A 14,266-nucleotide genomic window follows, 5' to 3' on the forward strand; every position below is an offset into this window, starting at 1 on the left:
GGTAAATGAGCCAACGAAGGTATTTAGGTATTGTCCTCCACAACACACTCCTGGTGTCTCCGAATGAGGCTTTGATGCAATATAATATTGCCAAACCGCATCCATAGGCCCAATCGTCACACGACAGCTCGGTTTAGTCAATGGCGCGATGTATGTAATTGCACACTTAAAAGGTTTACGCACGAGGCGAATGTTGGCTGGCGGGCGACCAACTTTGTTGAAAGCGATTACTTGAAAGTAGAATGCAAAGTTGAACAATGCAAACGCCTTTTTATGGCGAATATTTTTATATTTTTTTTATATTTTGATATTTTTAATCATTCAAATTTTTTTTTCGGGCAACCCGGCGAATTGTTAATATTCTGACAGTTGTATAGTCTCCCCAGAATATTAAAAGTGCGACATCAAAGAATTCGAATTACCATATTCGAAACAATCGAGCCATATCCGCGAAGGAAACGTAAGCTCCAAATTTTTTTATTTGCCGTTTTTTTTTTGTTTAATAAATACTGCATATTTTCCACAAACAAATAGCTTCTTCATATCCATCATCTGACCTGAAAGTGGACCATCCATTCTCGAGTTATGCGCCATCTGACGTACGCGAGTTTGGTATATACATAGAAATATTTATTTTCAATAACAATCGGGCTTGTTTAAATTAAATAATTAAATCAAATTCGTTTTTGTTTTAAAATACCACCATTCACTATTATCCACACCTTTTTATGGAATTTAGCTCCCATTTTAGGAAGTGTGATTGAATTCTTCCCCTTTTTCCCCTGCTTCCATAAACCATCCCTGTGGGTGGGAGTGCCAAATTTTAGAAAAAAAGCTACTTACAAAACCTTTAATAATTGAATCATGTACATGTACGGTATAAGAGGAAAAGAGCTACAGTGGTTTAGGCAATATGGCTGACCTCCAAAACGTCAATTGCTTTGCATACGTACAAAGTATAAGGTTCCATAACGTCGAACTACAAAATATGGACAATGTATACTGTTCCAAAACGCAGCCCAAAAGTTATCGAAACGCATCGCTGGAGCAACCAGCGCATCAGAAACAAAGTTGATGCTTCGTTTGTTATTGGTTAGCATTCGTGTTTTAGAAATGGAAAATTCAGAAAAATTGTTCATTGCTATATTGAATATTTAAAATATGCAATGTATATGGTTGCAATGTGTCGCAACTCTGCATATACAAACAGTTTGAATACCGCAGTATAACAGTTTCCAAACACTGTATTAATACGTTTTGGAAGTCAGCCTATCTCTCAAATCGTAGACAACAAACTAAATTTGGATGTTCGAAATCTAATTATGAATTTGTGAATGTGGGAGTTCCTCAAGGAATGAATTGGAAAAGTAATAGAAAAATCGAAAATTGCAATGTATGCGGACGATACGTTAATCTACCCGGAAGCGGAATCAGTGGAAGAATGTAAACAAAAAATAGAATGTGATATGAAACAAATGATGATATGGCTGAAAATGAATAGGCTCAAACTTAACGAACAAAAAACTAGATTGATGGTAGTAAATTCTAATGATGAAATAAATTTAGTACTAAACCAAATAGCTATTGAACAAGTACAATACATTAAATATTTAGGCGTAATAATACAGTGAGTTCAAATTTAATGATGATGTAGATTATTTATGTAAAAAAGCTCCCAAAAAAATAAACTTCTTTAAAAGGATACGCAATAAATTGGACATATTAACAGCAATAAAAATATACAATACAATAATAAGGCCACATTTTGAATACTGCTCAACGATACTGTACACATGTTGCAATAAATCACAAATAGAGAGAATACAGAAGTTACAAAATAAGTGTATGGGATGTATAATAAGATGCAGCATATATACCCCAGTAAGGCTAATGCTGGAAACATTGAAATGGCTAAGCATCGACCAAAAATTGAAGCTTAACACGCCAATAATGATATATAAAATTAAACAGAACCTGGCTCCGAGATATCTAACTAAGTGCATCCAATATGTTAGAAATACACATCAATATTCAGTGAGGAATGCGAATGACTTTCGACTTGGATTGAAAAGGACTACTACAACGCAAAACACATTAATGTATAAAGGCTTAATTAAGTCTTTTTAATTCCCTGCCGGACAACGTGAAAAATGAAAACAATTTTCTGACTTTTAAAACAATGTGCATTAATTTTGTAAAAGGCTATAACTACTTTTATTATTTCCTGTAATTCATAATTTTATATACATACATAGTAGAGTGAGAAATGAATTTGTGATATTTAATACAATATTGAATTAAAAAATATGTTAACATATTAATAATAAATTTATTAACCTAATAAACCTAACCAGGTTAAACTCATACCTGAGCAGACTAAACGCAGATGTGCCAAATGAATGTCCGGCACGCGGAGAGACCCCTCACGACTCGAAACATCTCTTCGTATGCCCCGAAAACCCGACAATCCTAACGGCTATGTCTCTGTGGACCGACCCAATGGAGGCTGCACGCTTCTTAGGGCTGCCGTTAGTGGAACTTGACGACAACGGCTGAGATATCAACCGATCTGCGCGGGGTTGTTGTAGCCGCTACAACAACAACAACAGGGAATATTGCGCTGCAATATTTCTTGACTTCGCCCAGGCATTTGATCGCGTCTGGCTATACGGCCTTATGTATAAAATACAGATGCTACTCCCACAAAGCACACACAAACTGCTTAAGTCATACCTTTATAATCGAGTTAATGTAACACCACCATCTCTGAAGCCCATGCAATCGAAGCTGGAGTGCCACAAGGCAGTGTCCTTGGCCCGATGCTTTATGCCTTATACACCGCGGATATTCCTACAAACGACCGCCTAATAATGTCCACTTTTGCCGATAACACTGCCATAATCAGTCGCTCCAAGTACTGCGCTTCTAGGCAATCATATGGAAGCTTTTGCCAATTGGCTCGCAAACTGGCGAATAAAGGTTAACGAGCAAAAATGTAATCGTTCCCACGACAGTCGGGTCTACGTAACCGGAACGACCCAGATTTATATCTGGCCAAGGACTGTCACTCCAGCAACACTCCCCAAAAAGTCTTTGGGGAATTTGTATGCTGCTACAACAACAACAACAAGCAAAAATGTAAGCAAGTTGCATTTACACTGAATAAGAGTAACTGTCCGTCCTTGACTTTGATCAACGTACAAATACCACAAAGCAATCATGTCACTTACCTAGGGGTCCATTTGGACAGGCGACTTACTTGGCGAAACCACATAATGGCTAAAAGGACTCATCTCAAGCTGAAGGCCAATTCTCTCCAGTGGCTTATTAACTCTCGCTCACCCCTGAGTCTAGAGTATAAAGTGCTTATTTACAATACAGTTTTAAAACCGATATGGACCTATGGATGTGAGTTATGGGGAAACGCGAGCAGCAGCAACATTGAAATCCTTCGTCGTGCGCAATCTAAAATCCTTCGAACAATCACCGCAGCAGCTTGGAATATCCGAAATGAGAACATTCACCGCGACTTGAGAATACCAGAAGTACGAACCGAAATAGAACAACAGATGACCAAATATGTATTGAAGCTTTTAGTACACCCAAATCTTTATTGCGTGTCAACAGCCCAGTCGTAACCTTCTTAGGGCCAGTTAAGATTATACTTATCCCAACTAGGGGATGTAAATTAAGTGAATAGAATATGATTCGAAAACTTATTGTTAGGCTCTTAGGCAGGGCAGATTCAATAAATAAAAATAAAAAGTTAAAAAAAAATAATCTATATTTTCATGCGCCTAACTATTTAAAAAAAAATAGTTGTCTCGTAGTATTAAATATAATTATTAACCGACTTCCAAAAGAGGAGGAGGTTATCAGTTCGTCGGAGCACTTTGGACCACGTCAGCCGATTTCGATAACTCTTTTTGCATCGGAAAGGTAGTGTCTCAGAGGTGGTCCCATACTAATCTGGTTAAGATCCGATCAGTGGATCATGAGATATATGTATATATTTTTTTTATTATATGAGAGTTGAAGTCGGTTTTTTTTTTGCTAAAAATTACTTGTGAGTATTTAGATTAAGCTTTATAACCCTTATTCATTTTCTGTTAGTTTTATGTATACACATTATTGTACTGATTAAATTTCTTTTTTAATTTTGTAACTTCCATCCTATACGATGTATTAAAAGACTCAAGTTTTACATATACACCCGTATATTTTAAATAAATGATGCTTTACATGTCTATAAACTGAGTTGGTCCGAGGCTGGTGCAAAAAAAAGAAGGGGAGTGGCACCATTTACCTTTCCAGCTTGAAAGAACAAGACCAAGGAATTCAATGACATGAGTCTTTCTCCTTCGACTGCAGGGCTCCTCAGGCACGCCTCTTCAAAATAGAAAAACATCGAAGGCGGCATACGCAGAAAGGTCTGCGCAAAAAGACTATGGGATGGTTTCTCCGACTCAACTTAACTTAGTTTAGACTACGTCTAAAAAATCAGATAAATTAAGTTGAGTTGGAGAAACCAGCTCTATATCATCACCACGCCATCTTGAATACTCATATGCAGAAAATATTCCATCAGCCCGATTCGAAACAGAAACTCCCTGGGAGGTTTTTTCTCTCAAAAAATGTCCAACAGATATTTCGAAGTTCGAAATGCTACTCCCTGGGAGTTAATTATTCTCGGGAGAGACACATTTCCCGGAGAACAAACTCGCTGGGAGTATTCAGAATTGGGCTGTGTATCATTGTCCCCCCTTTTCGCAGTCAACACAGAAAGAATAATTTTGCGTACTAAGGGTTATAATACCTAAGCGCAGACGAAGGCCGCCAACGCGGAAAGGTATTCTGCGCAAAAATACTGTGGTAAGCGTAGCCGGAGTTCGACCGATGAGGGTTATTTTTGATCCGCGCAAAAGATGCCTATTTATTTCACTTTAAATAGTTGTTGTATTTTCTAAACAAAATCAACGGTGTTTTGCACAGTTTTCAAGAGGCTCGCCTGAGAAGCTCTGGAGTCCGAGGATAAGGCAATCATGTCATTGAATTCCTTGGCATTTGCTCTTTCAATTTGGAAAGGTGGGCGTCATTTTTTTTTTGTTCCAGCCTCGAAATAAATTTTAAATGCAGCCTTGATTTACACAAACTTGAGTTTAATAGACTTCGCTTTCCTATATGTGCGATTTTGTTTTATTTGTTACGTTGGAATGGGTGGGCCAAAATTAATGTTCATCGCATGCACACGTTGATAAAGAATCGCACTTTTGTAAAAAGTGCTTTTATTATTAAATAACTAATTAAAAAGAATAATATGTTGAAATACCATCAATTGCTGGTTACAAAGCCAATACACGTTGGCAAAAGATCACACACTTGACAAAAGAAGAGGCAACACGGAACCGAGAATTCTGCTTAGTCCGCGTTATAATGCTTAGGCGCCGGCGAGGGCCGCCTTCGCAGAAATAAGTGAACTCTGAGTAAATTTTAAATAGAATTCTAGGAAGGCTACGCTTTTCACTTTGGGAACGTGGATACAGCTGTCTAACAGTCTTCATACCCCGTTTTTTTTCCCCACTCCCTCACCTTCCGACGACCTGCCTTTTTAAAATCGCACATATAGGAAAGTTATCCCGTTTAATAACCCAAATGGTCTTAATAATCAGGTCGCCTATAATGTAAACAAATTATAAATTTCTTAACTACAATTTAAATAAAAAATGTATTACCTGTACTTTGTATTTTTTTTGTCATATCGGGATGAAATGAATAATTTTTCAAATATATCATTGTACCGACAATAAAGGTGAAAGGTTATCCCAGGTGTCCTTTCTAATCTCTCAATTTGTCGAAGAAAACTGCACGGTAAATTAGCCATTTCGTGCCATACCTTAATTTTTTGATATGAACTCCGATATACTACTAAGGGAAAAATATATAACAAAAACATTGATTGCTTTACTTAATATATTACCTTATATTACAGCATCGAAGCATTTTATTCAGTGAGATGCAATTACCCATCACAATGGCATTGGACTCGCCAACAGTGGGAGTGTAAGACAATCTGCATGCCGCATAAAGTGCACAACAAAACCAGTGCAAAGAATCTCCCTATTTACGAAACTGTTACATTGTTTTTAAGCCTTGGATTTTAATTAGTACCTCTAGTGTTGATCGCTGTAACACCTCTTCAAACATTTTCCATGAAAGGTCTTCCGTTTCGCGGTCCATATTGAGTTCTCTACATAAATCTTCATATTGGGAGCGAAAATTGGAAGCCGATTCGTTATTTTCGGACATTTCTATTTCACAAAAACTTGCAAGTATGTATGAAGTGTGTTTAGGGCAATAGCTGCCCAGATAAGCAATAAATAATTAGCACTACTACGATACTAATTTTAAATCTGATTCAAAATCATCCCGACACTAATTTTTACGGCTCATTTTATTTTATGACAGTTCATGTTTTTTCCTGTATCTAAGAATTTTATATGTAGGGACACGAATTTCGATACGATACGATACCAATTCGATACTCTTGATATTCGATACCGATACTTTCTACTCGATAGTTTTAAAACGATATTTTTTGGAATCGAGTACCAGAACCCTAGTATCGTATCGAATGTCATAAACTCACATCCAACATTAAGGGAAAAAATTTTAGAATTAACAAAAAAAAAACGTGCTAAATTGAAAAAAATACTCATATGAAAGAGAACCAACCCAACCCGTTTTAAATTTTAGTATATACGTTATAAAATATGTGGTTGTGAAGTGCACAGATGCTTTTTCGTAATTAAGAAGAAAAAAAATTAATTTTATGTTCCGTCTGATGGGAATTGAACCCGGACCCTCTTGGCCGCAACTAATTGTATCAAGCGTCTTTGCACACTCAGCTACAGCCATACATGTAAAAGTGTTTGAATCAACAACACAGCCCGCGATTAGTGCATTATGTCATACCATGTATGTGTGTATGTGTTGTCACCGCTGTGCATGCTTTGTATACATATACTTTCTTAATTTCATATGAAAAAGCATCCGAGACGTGCAAAACGCCATCCGTGTAGTGAAAAATGCTTAATTTTAATACGGTAGTATTTGAATTGAATATTTCCATTATATGTACGTAGTGTATGTATAATGGAAAAATCCGTTTTGTTAAAACTTTTCACTTGATTTAAATGCGAACATTTTTAAACGGTAATCAAATAAAAAAAAATTTATTCTAATAATGCGTTTTTTTCTCAGTGTACCTAATATTACCGGGCTTTATTGGGCTTTAAACTGCAGAAATTTGTACTATGGTTAGGATTGCATGTGGTGGGATTTGAACCCGCGGCTTCGGTGTTTAAGTCAGCACCTCAATCTCTACGTGTTGTAATAATAATAAAGTCCGGCGCTTACACAATATGTTAATTCTGATTCACATACTACTTTCTTCGCTTTGCTTGATAGTTCTTTGCTTTGACAAATAAGATCGATGTAGGCATATGCATGAGTATGCTCACATAAAAAACGTTTGAAGCAAAGCAAAGCAAAACGAAGCAAAATCTTGGGCAACTCTCAACTTTTGCCCGCTTTGGCAATCAGCTCTCTACATGTATTTTTTTTCTCGTGCGCTTGCATATGGATTTAACGACAAAAATAGGGTAAATAGGAATTTTTATTGCTATTATTAATGCATATTATTATATTGCTATCTATTTTACAGAAAAAAAATATAGAGGAAAAGGAAAACGCAAAAGCTGTTTATTGTAGCATAACTTCTGCGTTTCACGCTTTGTTGTCAAAGTTTGAACTGTCAAGCAAAGCGAGGAAAGTTGTATGTGAATGGCCCTTTAGTGTTTGGCCGAAGTTCTCCTCCGATTTGTCGCGTGGGCCTTAATGTTGTGGCACAAAGGGGGTGCCTATAGTTTTATGTCGACTCTGAAAGGGTTTTTTCGTTTTCAAGGTTTGCGCACTTCTAACCACTACACCCAAACGGCCTATATGCGAAACCTATATTCAGATAAATTTTTTGGATTTTGGTATCGATATTTGGAATATCGAGTCTTTTTATTCCGATATTTTATAGCGATACTTTAAATGAGTACCATATCGATACTTTCGGTTCGATATCGTGTCCCTATTTATATGTAAATGTCACAAAATCGCGGGAATTTAGCATTGTTGCCAGCTTCCCCGAACTCTAAGGAAATGAGCTAAGGGCGTTTCACACGTGGCAATTTTTCCAACCTTTCAACGCAATGGCAATTAATTTTGTCACGTCGGGAAATCGCTATCACGAAATTCTCCGCAAATTCGACACCCTTATGCTGTGATCCGAAAGTTCGTAGTTACGAATTCGTAGCTCCGTTCCGAAAATTCCAAAATTGGTATGCCGTAATCCGATCGTAACTATCAGCAGCACTGCCAGCTTAAAACGTGAAATTCGAAGTTCTTAGTCAGTTGTTTTGACAGCAACAAATCAAACTAAATATAATCGCAAGTGAATAGTGAAATAAAAAAAAAAAATAGTTTAATCATTATTTGAAGACTTTTCCTTAATTAAGTAGAATACAAAGGATTCAGTGGCCGGTGCACTTTTGTCCCAGGAGGAACAGCTGAGGCTATCTGCACACTTGTCGTCCAATCATAGTTGCGTTATCGTCTCGTCCTGAAATTTTGAGCCGAGCACATGCATTTCAAAGGAGATCTGCACACTTGTCGTTATAGGCAAATCGTAGAAGATGCAGAAACGGATAAGTACGGCACTGTCGTTTGCTAATTGTTTGTTTACATTTTATGGGGAAAAATTAGTGGAAAAGCATAAAAATTATTTTTTTGCATAAAATCTGTGGAAATTATTAAAAAGTATATAACTGCATTAAAATTCAATAAATGTGATCGTTTTAACTATAAAATATGACGAAATTGTAAAAAGTCTCTGTGTGTATGCACAAAACACATTTCAGGAAAAGAAAAGAAGAGAAGAAGAGAAACACAGAAAATAACTGCTTCAAGTGAATTTTTAGACGCCAAATGAATTAAAATATCACGACCGAGTGTGCGAAAGTGTAGTCGTCATGTAATCGTTGCATCATGATTGTGACGATGAAGCAACTATGATTGGACGACCAATTTGCAGAAAGCCTAACAGTTGCATTAATATACAAAGGAGATGGCTGGCTTCAACCTAAATTATAGGTTCAGTTTCGTCACGGTGAGGCCGTGGCGACAAAAGGCGACAGGTAGCAAGGAGTCGGAGTCGCAGGAGACCCCAATCGAGGCGGCTGCCGACTCCTCCGCTGCCCAGACGACCCAGTCAACCTCGACCTTACCGGCGGAACAGCCACCCCTCGCACAGCCACCCCTCAGTCAGCTACCCCTCACCCAGACACCAGCTCCAGCAAGCACGTCCGAGCCAGCCACCACCACCAAGCCAGCGGAAGACGTGCCATCCACGCAGGAGGTGCTATCAGGCATCGACTTTTGGCGACTTGAGCTCGATAGGAGAAGCGAGAGCGAATTACAGCTCTCCGATCTCGACGAGCCCCAACTATGACCACGTGTCACTTGGCAGTAGCCCAGGTCAACCTGCATCATGCGGTGGCTGCTTCGGCGGTCATCTCCAGCAGGTTCGCCACGGATGACCTGGGCATTCTACTGATCCAAGAGCCGTGGACCTACAGAGGCCAGGTTAGGGTCCTCAACCACAACAACAACAAGGTAATTTGGGACCTCTCCTGCGAGAGGCCCAGAGCATGTGTGGTGCTTAAGAAGAACATTGATTACTTTTGCATTACAGAGTTTCTAACACAGGACAGCCTAGAGGTGGTGTTTGCCGCGGCTTATTTTCCGGGGGACAGCAACTACGCCCCTCCGCAAGAGGTACAGCAGCTAGTGGAATTCTGCAGAAAGAGACGGCTCCACCTCATCATAGGGTGCGTTGCGAATGCCCACAACGTTGAGTGGGGCAGCACGGATACGAACCGCAGAGGTGAGTGTCTCCTAGAGTACATCTTAAGTGAGGAACTAAGCATCCACAATGTTGGCCACACACCGACATTTGTAACGAGGGCTAGAGAGGAGGTACTAGACATCACGCTTAGCAACAGACTGGCTAGCCCTCTGGTCACCCAGTGGGGGGTCTCATCGGAGCCCTCACTGTCAGACCATAGGATTATCCAGTTTGCACTGGGAGTAGAAGTCAAAACTAGGCAGGCAAACAGGAACCCCAGGAAAACTGACTGGACAAAGTACAGCGAGACTTTAGAGTCAAACCTAACTGGAATTAAGTCCAGGAACAGGTACACTAACTGCATGAGCCTAGAGAGCACCGTCAATGAGTTAAATGGCGCCATTGTAGATGCCTTTCACTCAAGCTGCCCGGAGACAAAACCAGGAGGGAAGGCGCAGCCCAACTGGTGGTCTCGGAAGATATCGGTGCTCAGAAAGGAGGTACGCAAACTATTTAATAGAGCAAAGCGCACAGGGCGCTGGGCTGAGTATTCAGCAAGTCTAACTAATTACAGTAAAGAAATCAGGAGGGCTAAACGCGACAGTTTCAGGAAGTTCTGTGAAGGCATCTCATCGACTCCTTCAGCTGCCAGGCTGCACAAGGCCTTGGCAAGGGACCATACAGATACCAGACTAGCAATCCAGCTAGCCAATGGCACGTACTCAGGCAACGAAGAGGAAAGGGCACTTGCCCTGCTTTCGGCCCATTTCCCGGATGCCACGCCCACTTCGGGGGAGGCACCGTGCCGACGGACCAGGCCGTCCCCGGTGGACTGGAAGCTGGGTAGGAGTCTATTTACCCACCGATCAGTCTGCTGGGCGATGGACTCCTTCGACCGGTATAAATCCCCGGGGGTGGATGGCATCAGTCCAGTGCTGCTGAAGCAAGGCAAGGAGCTCCTACTTCCACACCTCGTGAACATCATGAGGGCTAGCCTAGCGCTCGCTCACATCCCCGAAGTGTGGCAGAGGGCTCGGGTTATTTTTATCCCGAGGATAGGAAAGAGAGATTATTCTCTAGCTAAGTCCTTCAGGCCGATAAGCCTTACCTCCTTCCTGCTTAAGGCGATGGAGAAGGTGATCGACCATGAAATCAGGAACAGCACCCTTAAACAGGTGCCTTTACACCCCGACCAACATGCCTACAGAGTGGGCAGGTCTACGGACACCCTGTCTACGGAAGTGCAAGATGCATTTGAGTGTGGGGAAACAGTACTCTGTGCCTTCATCGACATTGAGGGGGCGTTTGATAACACCTCTCATATCAGTGTCGACCGGGCACTTGAAAAACGCAATGTGCAGACAACGATCCGCAGGTGGATAGCCAGGCTACTAAATTCAAGAATCGCTGAAACCGATATCAGGGACAGCGTGGTACAGTTAAAAACTACAAAAGGTTGCCCGCAGGGAGGAGTCTTATCCCCTCTCCTGTGGCGCCTAGTTGTGGACGAACTTCTACGGATTCTCACGGACAATGGCATCCGCTGTCAAGGCTATGCGGATGACATCGTGATTATCGCCAGAGGAAAGTTCGTGAGCACTCTCTGTGATATAGTGCAAAGCGGACTAAACCTGGCAAGAGGCTGGTGCGTGGACATGGGCCTCAGCATCAACCCCTCTAAAACGGTTATTGTCCCTTTCACTAGAAGAAGAACGCTTCCAGGCATGAGGAACATTTATTTGAATGGAGTCGCCATCAACGTCGCCACCGAAGTTAAATATCTAGGACTAACCCTGGATTCTAAACTTCTGTGGAAGGCACATGTTGACGCGGTCACTTCCAAAGCTACGAGGGCACTAATGGTATGCAAACGCCTGGCAGGAAAGACCTGGTGCTGCAGTCCCAGGATTCTGAGATGGATGTATACCATGATAGTTAGACCAATAGTCACCTATGGAGCAGTGGCTTGGGCCCCGAGAACCACCCTCACCACGGTGAGGCAATCCCTCACCAAGCTTCTACGTCTGGCATGTGTATGCATTACGGGGGCAATGCGCACATGTCCGACGGCAGCGCTGGAGGTGATTCTCGAGCTCGAGCCGCTGCACCTTACCATAGAACAGGTTGCAAAGCGAACTCTACTAAATTTCGCGAGGGAAGGCTTTGGCAGGGGCAGATCCATATCATTAAGGAACAGAGACAAGCTAGGCTCCCAAGTTCCGCTAGCTTTACTCCCCAGAGACGACAGGCCTAAGGTGGTTAACTTTGACAGGAATTTCAAAATAGAGCTTTGCACCAAGGCGACCTGGAGCTCCTCTCTCATGGAGAGGCTGATCCAATCGAGCTCGTTGCAATGGTACACAGACGGCTCGAAGACTCCGGCGTCTACGGGCCGAGGCTACAGCTCTCGGTACCTATGGGGGCGTACCCGAGTATCTTCCAGGCGGAGGTCTATGCCATCAGTCTGTGTGCAGAGATTAACCTACGGAGGAATTACCGTAATGAGAGAATTTTAATATTGAGCGACAGCCAGGCGGCACTCAAGGCCCTCTCAGCATTTGAGGTCAAGTCATACTTGGTTCTTGAGTGCATAGATAGGCTCAACAGCCTGGCAGAGCACAACGAAATCCAATTAACTTGGGTACCAGGACACATAGGAGTTGCGGGCAACGAAGAAGCGGACCGACTAGCTAGATTGGCGGCCGCCTCGTCGCCTATAGGGCCTGAGCCCTTCCTAGCGATTGGACCTAGTACAATCAAGGAGGAGCTCAGGAAAGAAAGGAACATAAAAAGGAATCAACACTGGCGTAACACTACAGGTTTACGTCAAGCAAAACAACTACTGGGAGGCTACTACCTCACGAGGTACAGGGCAGTTATCAATCTATCCAAAGGAAAACTAAGGATTATAACAGGTTTTCTGACGGGTCACTGCAGACTGAGAGGCCACCTACACAAGCTAGGGATTTGGTCCAACGACGTGACCGAGGAGACTCCCGTGCACCTGCTTAGCGAATGCGTGGCGGTCGCGAGAAGACGGGAGAGGCACCTGGGCCACTACTGGCCAAGTTACGAAGCAATACAATCGCTAATCCCTTGGGATCTCCTCAAATTTTTGGGCTCTCTAGGATTAGATGAGGTACTGTAAATGGTTGAGGGCACAATAGACCTGCTGGTCGCAGTGCATGCCTCTATTAATTATTTATCTATCTATCTACAAAGGAGATTGCTAGGTGATTGTTCTGATCTATTTAGCTTAAATGATAAAATGTAACTCCCTCCTTGTAAGGGCCTCCATTTCACTAGATATTGTGCCGCTTTAATTCTTGGAATGCTTTCCCAAAATTCCACCATCTCGCTCATGCACTCCACCAGTTTTGCGTATTGCTAGCACAGTATAGACAGTAGGAATGTTCGATATCGTATAAATTTTTCTGAATATCGATATTTCATCGCACGATAATCGATTTTTTGAATCGATATTGCAAGGTCGATATATCGAAAGCATCGATACTTTACCCGTAATATCGATATTTAAGTTGAAATATATTTTTCATTACAAAGAAGTCTATGGAACAATACTAAAGTAGGTTAATACCATGTTCTGACCGACAACGAAAACACTTTGAAAAAGTGTTTTGGGATTGTGGGCTGAAGGCTGTTCACACCGGCTGTAATTGTTTTCGTTGACATTTCTTAAATCCTCTGATTACAGTTTTGCTACACAAAAACAATACCAAAATGTTTTTCCCTCATTTTCTTTTCATTAGCAACCTCTTACTTTCATTCTTATTTTACTTTTGCAAGCCAATTAACAATAAATCCGAAATGGCGTATTAAAGATGAAAAAATATGACTTCCACTTCGATAAATAATGGAAAAAAAACTAGTGAAGACACGGATTGGATTGGATTGGAAAACTGGTTTTCGTTTGACAGATTTTACATGGACGAAAACAGACGTTTTAAGTCGAAAACCAGTATAGGCAACGAAAACATGTTTTCGATGTCGCTCAGAACATGGTATTAATCAACAGCTTGTGTGATTTATTTAGCTCTTAAGTTTGACAAACCGCTTGAGTCGACCGGCATGCCGTTTTAATCCTTAGTAAATATACAAGATGGAAATAACACAATTAGTTGAGTTGATATGCAGGTCTAATATTCTATTCAATTGGGAGTAGGATTTTCAACATCGATTTTTCCGATATCGATATTGTTCAGCCCGATATATCGCCTTATCGATTTTACATGCAATGAATTAAATCGATTCATGATATCGATACTTTCTTAAATATCGAACACTCCTACAAAC

The 14,266-nt window shown here is 41.0% G+C and overlaps 1 protein-coding gene across 3 annotated transcripts; it reads right to left on the reverse strand.

Moving 5' to 3' along the window:
* Positions 1-4,295: 4,295 nt before the first annotated feature.
* On the reverse strand, positions 4,296-6,533 carry LOC118745548 (retinoblastoma family protein-like). 3 transcript variants are annotated; one of them, XR_004993641.1, is made up of 4 exons: positions 6,169-6,533; positions 5,978-6,117; positions 5,733-5,925; positions 4,296-5,674 (listed from the first exon to the last, which is right to left on the reverse strand). XR_004993641.1 is itself a non-coding variant. In XM_036479011.1 (3 exons), exons 1-3 carry the CDS (start codon positions 6,304-6,306, stop codon positions 5,895-5,897), a joined length of 309 nt encoding a protein of 102 aa, XP_036334904.1. In that variant the 5' UTR covers positions 6,307-6,531; the 3' UTR covers positions 5,731-5,894. The 3 variants fall into 3 exon arrangements, 1 of the variants encoding a protein (XP_036334904.1); XR_004993640.1 differs by having other exon boundaries at positions 5,733-5,922; positions 6,169-6,531; XM_036479011.1 differs by lacking the exon at positions 4,296-5,674 and having other exon boundaries at positions 5,731-5,925; positions 6,169-6,531.
* Positions 6,534-14,266: the final 7,733 nt, after the last annotated feature.

Source organism: Rhagoletis pomonella, unplaced genomic scaffold (genome assembly GCF_013731165.1).
Source record: "Rhagoletis pomonella isolate Grant_MI unplaced genomic scaffold, Rhpom_1.0 Rhpom_scaffold_00009, whole genome shotgun sequence".
In the NCBI taxonomy this organism is placed as follows: domain Eukaryota; kingdom Metazoa; phylum Arthropoda; class Insecta; order Diptera; family Tephritidae; genus Rhagoletis; species Rhagoletis pomonella.

What these genes read in the sequence shown, in the direction of transcription:
- LOC118745548 (XM_036479011.1), bottom strand. Translation starts at nt 6,306, where the DNA reads ATGTCCGAAAATAACGAATCGGCTTCCAATTTTCGCTCCCAATATGAA. An exon ending in TACAGCGATCAACACTAGAG is followed by an intron (nt 6,118 to 6,168) that starts GTACTAATTAAA and finishes TTTCGTAAATAG; the next exon opens with GGAGATTCTTTGCACTGGTT. An exon ending in CTTCGATGCTGTAATATAAG is followed by an intron (nt 5,926 to 5,977) that starts GTAATATATTAA and finishes TTTTTCCCTTAG; the next exon opens with TAGTATATCGGAGTTCATAT.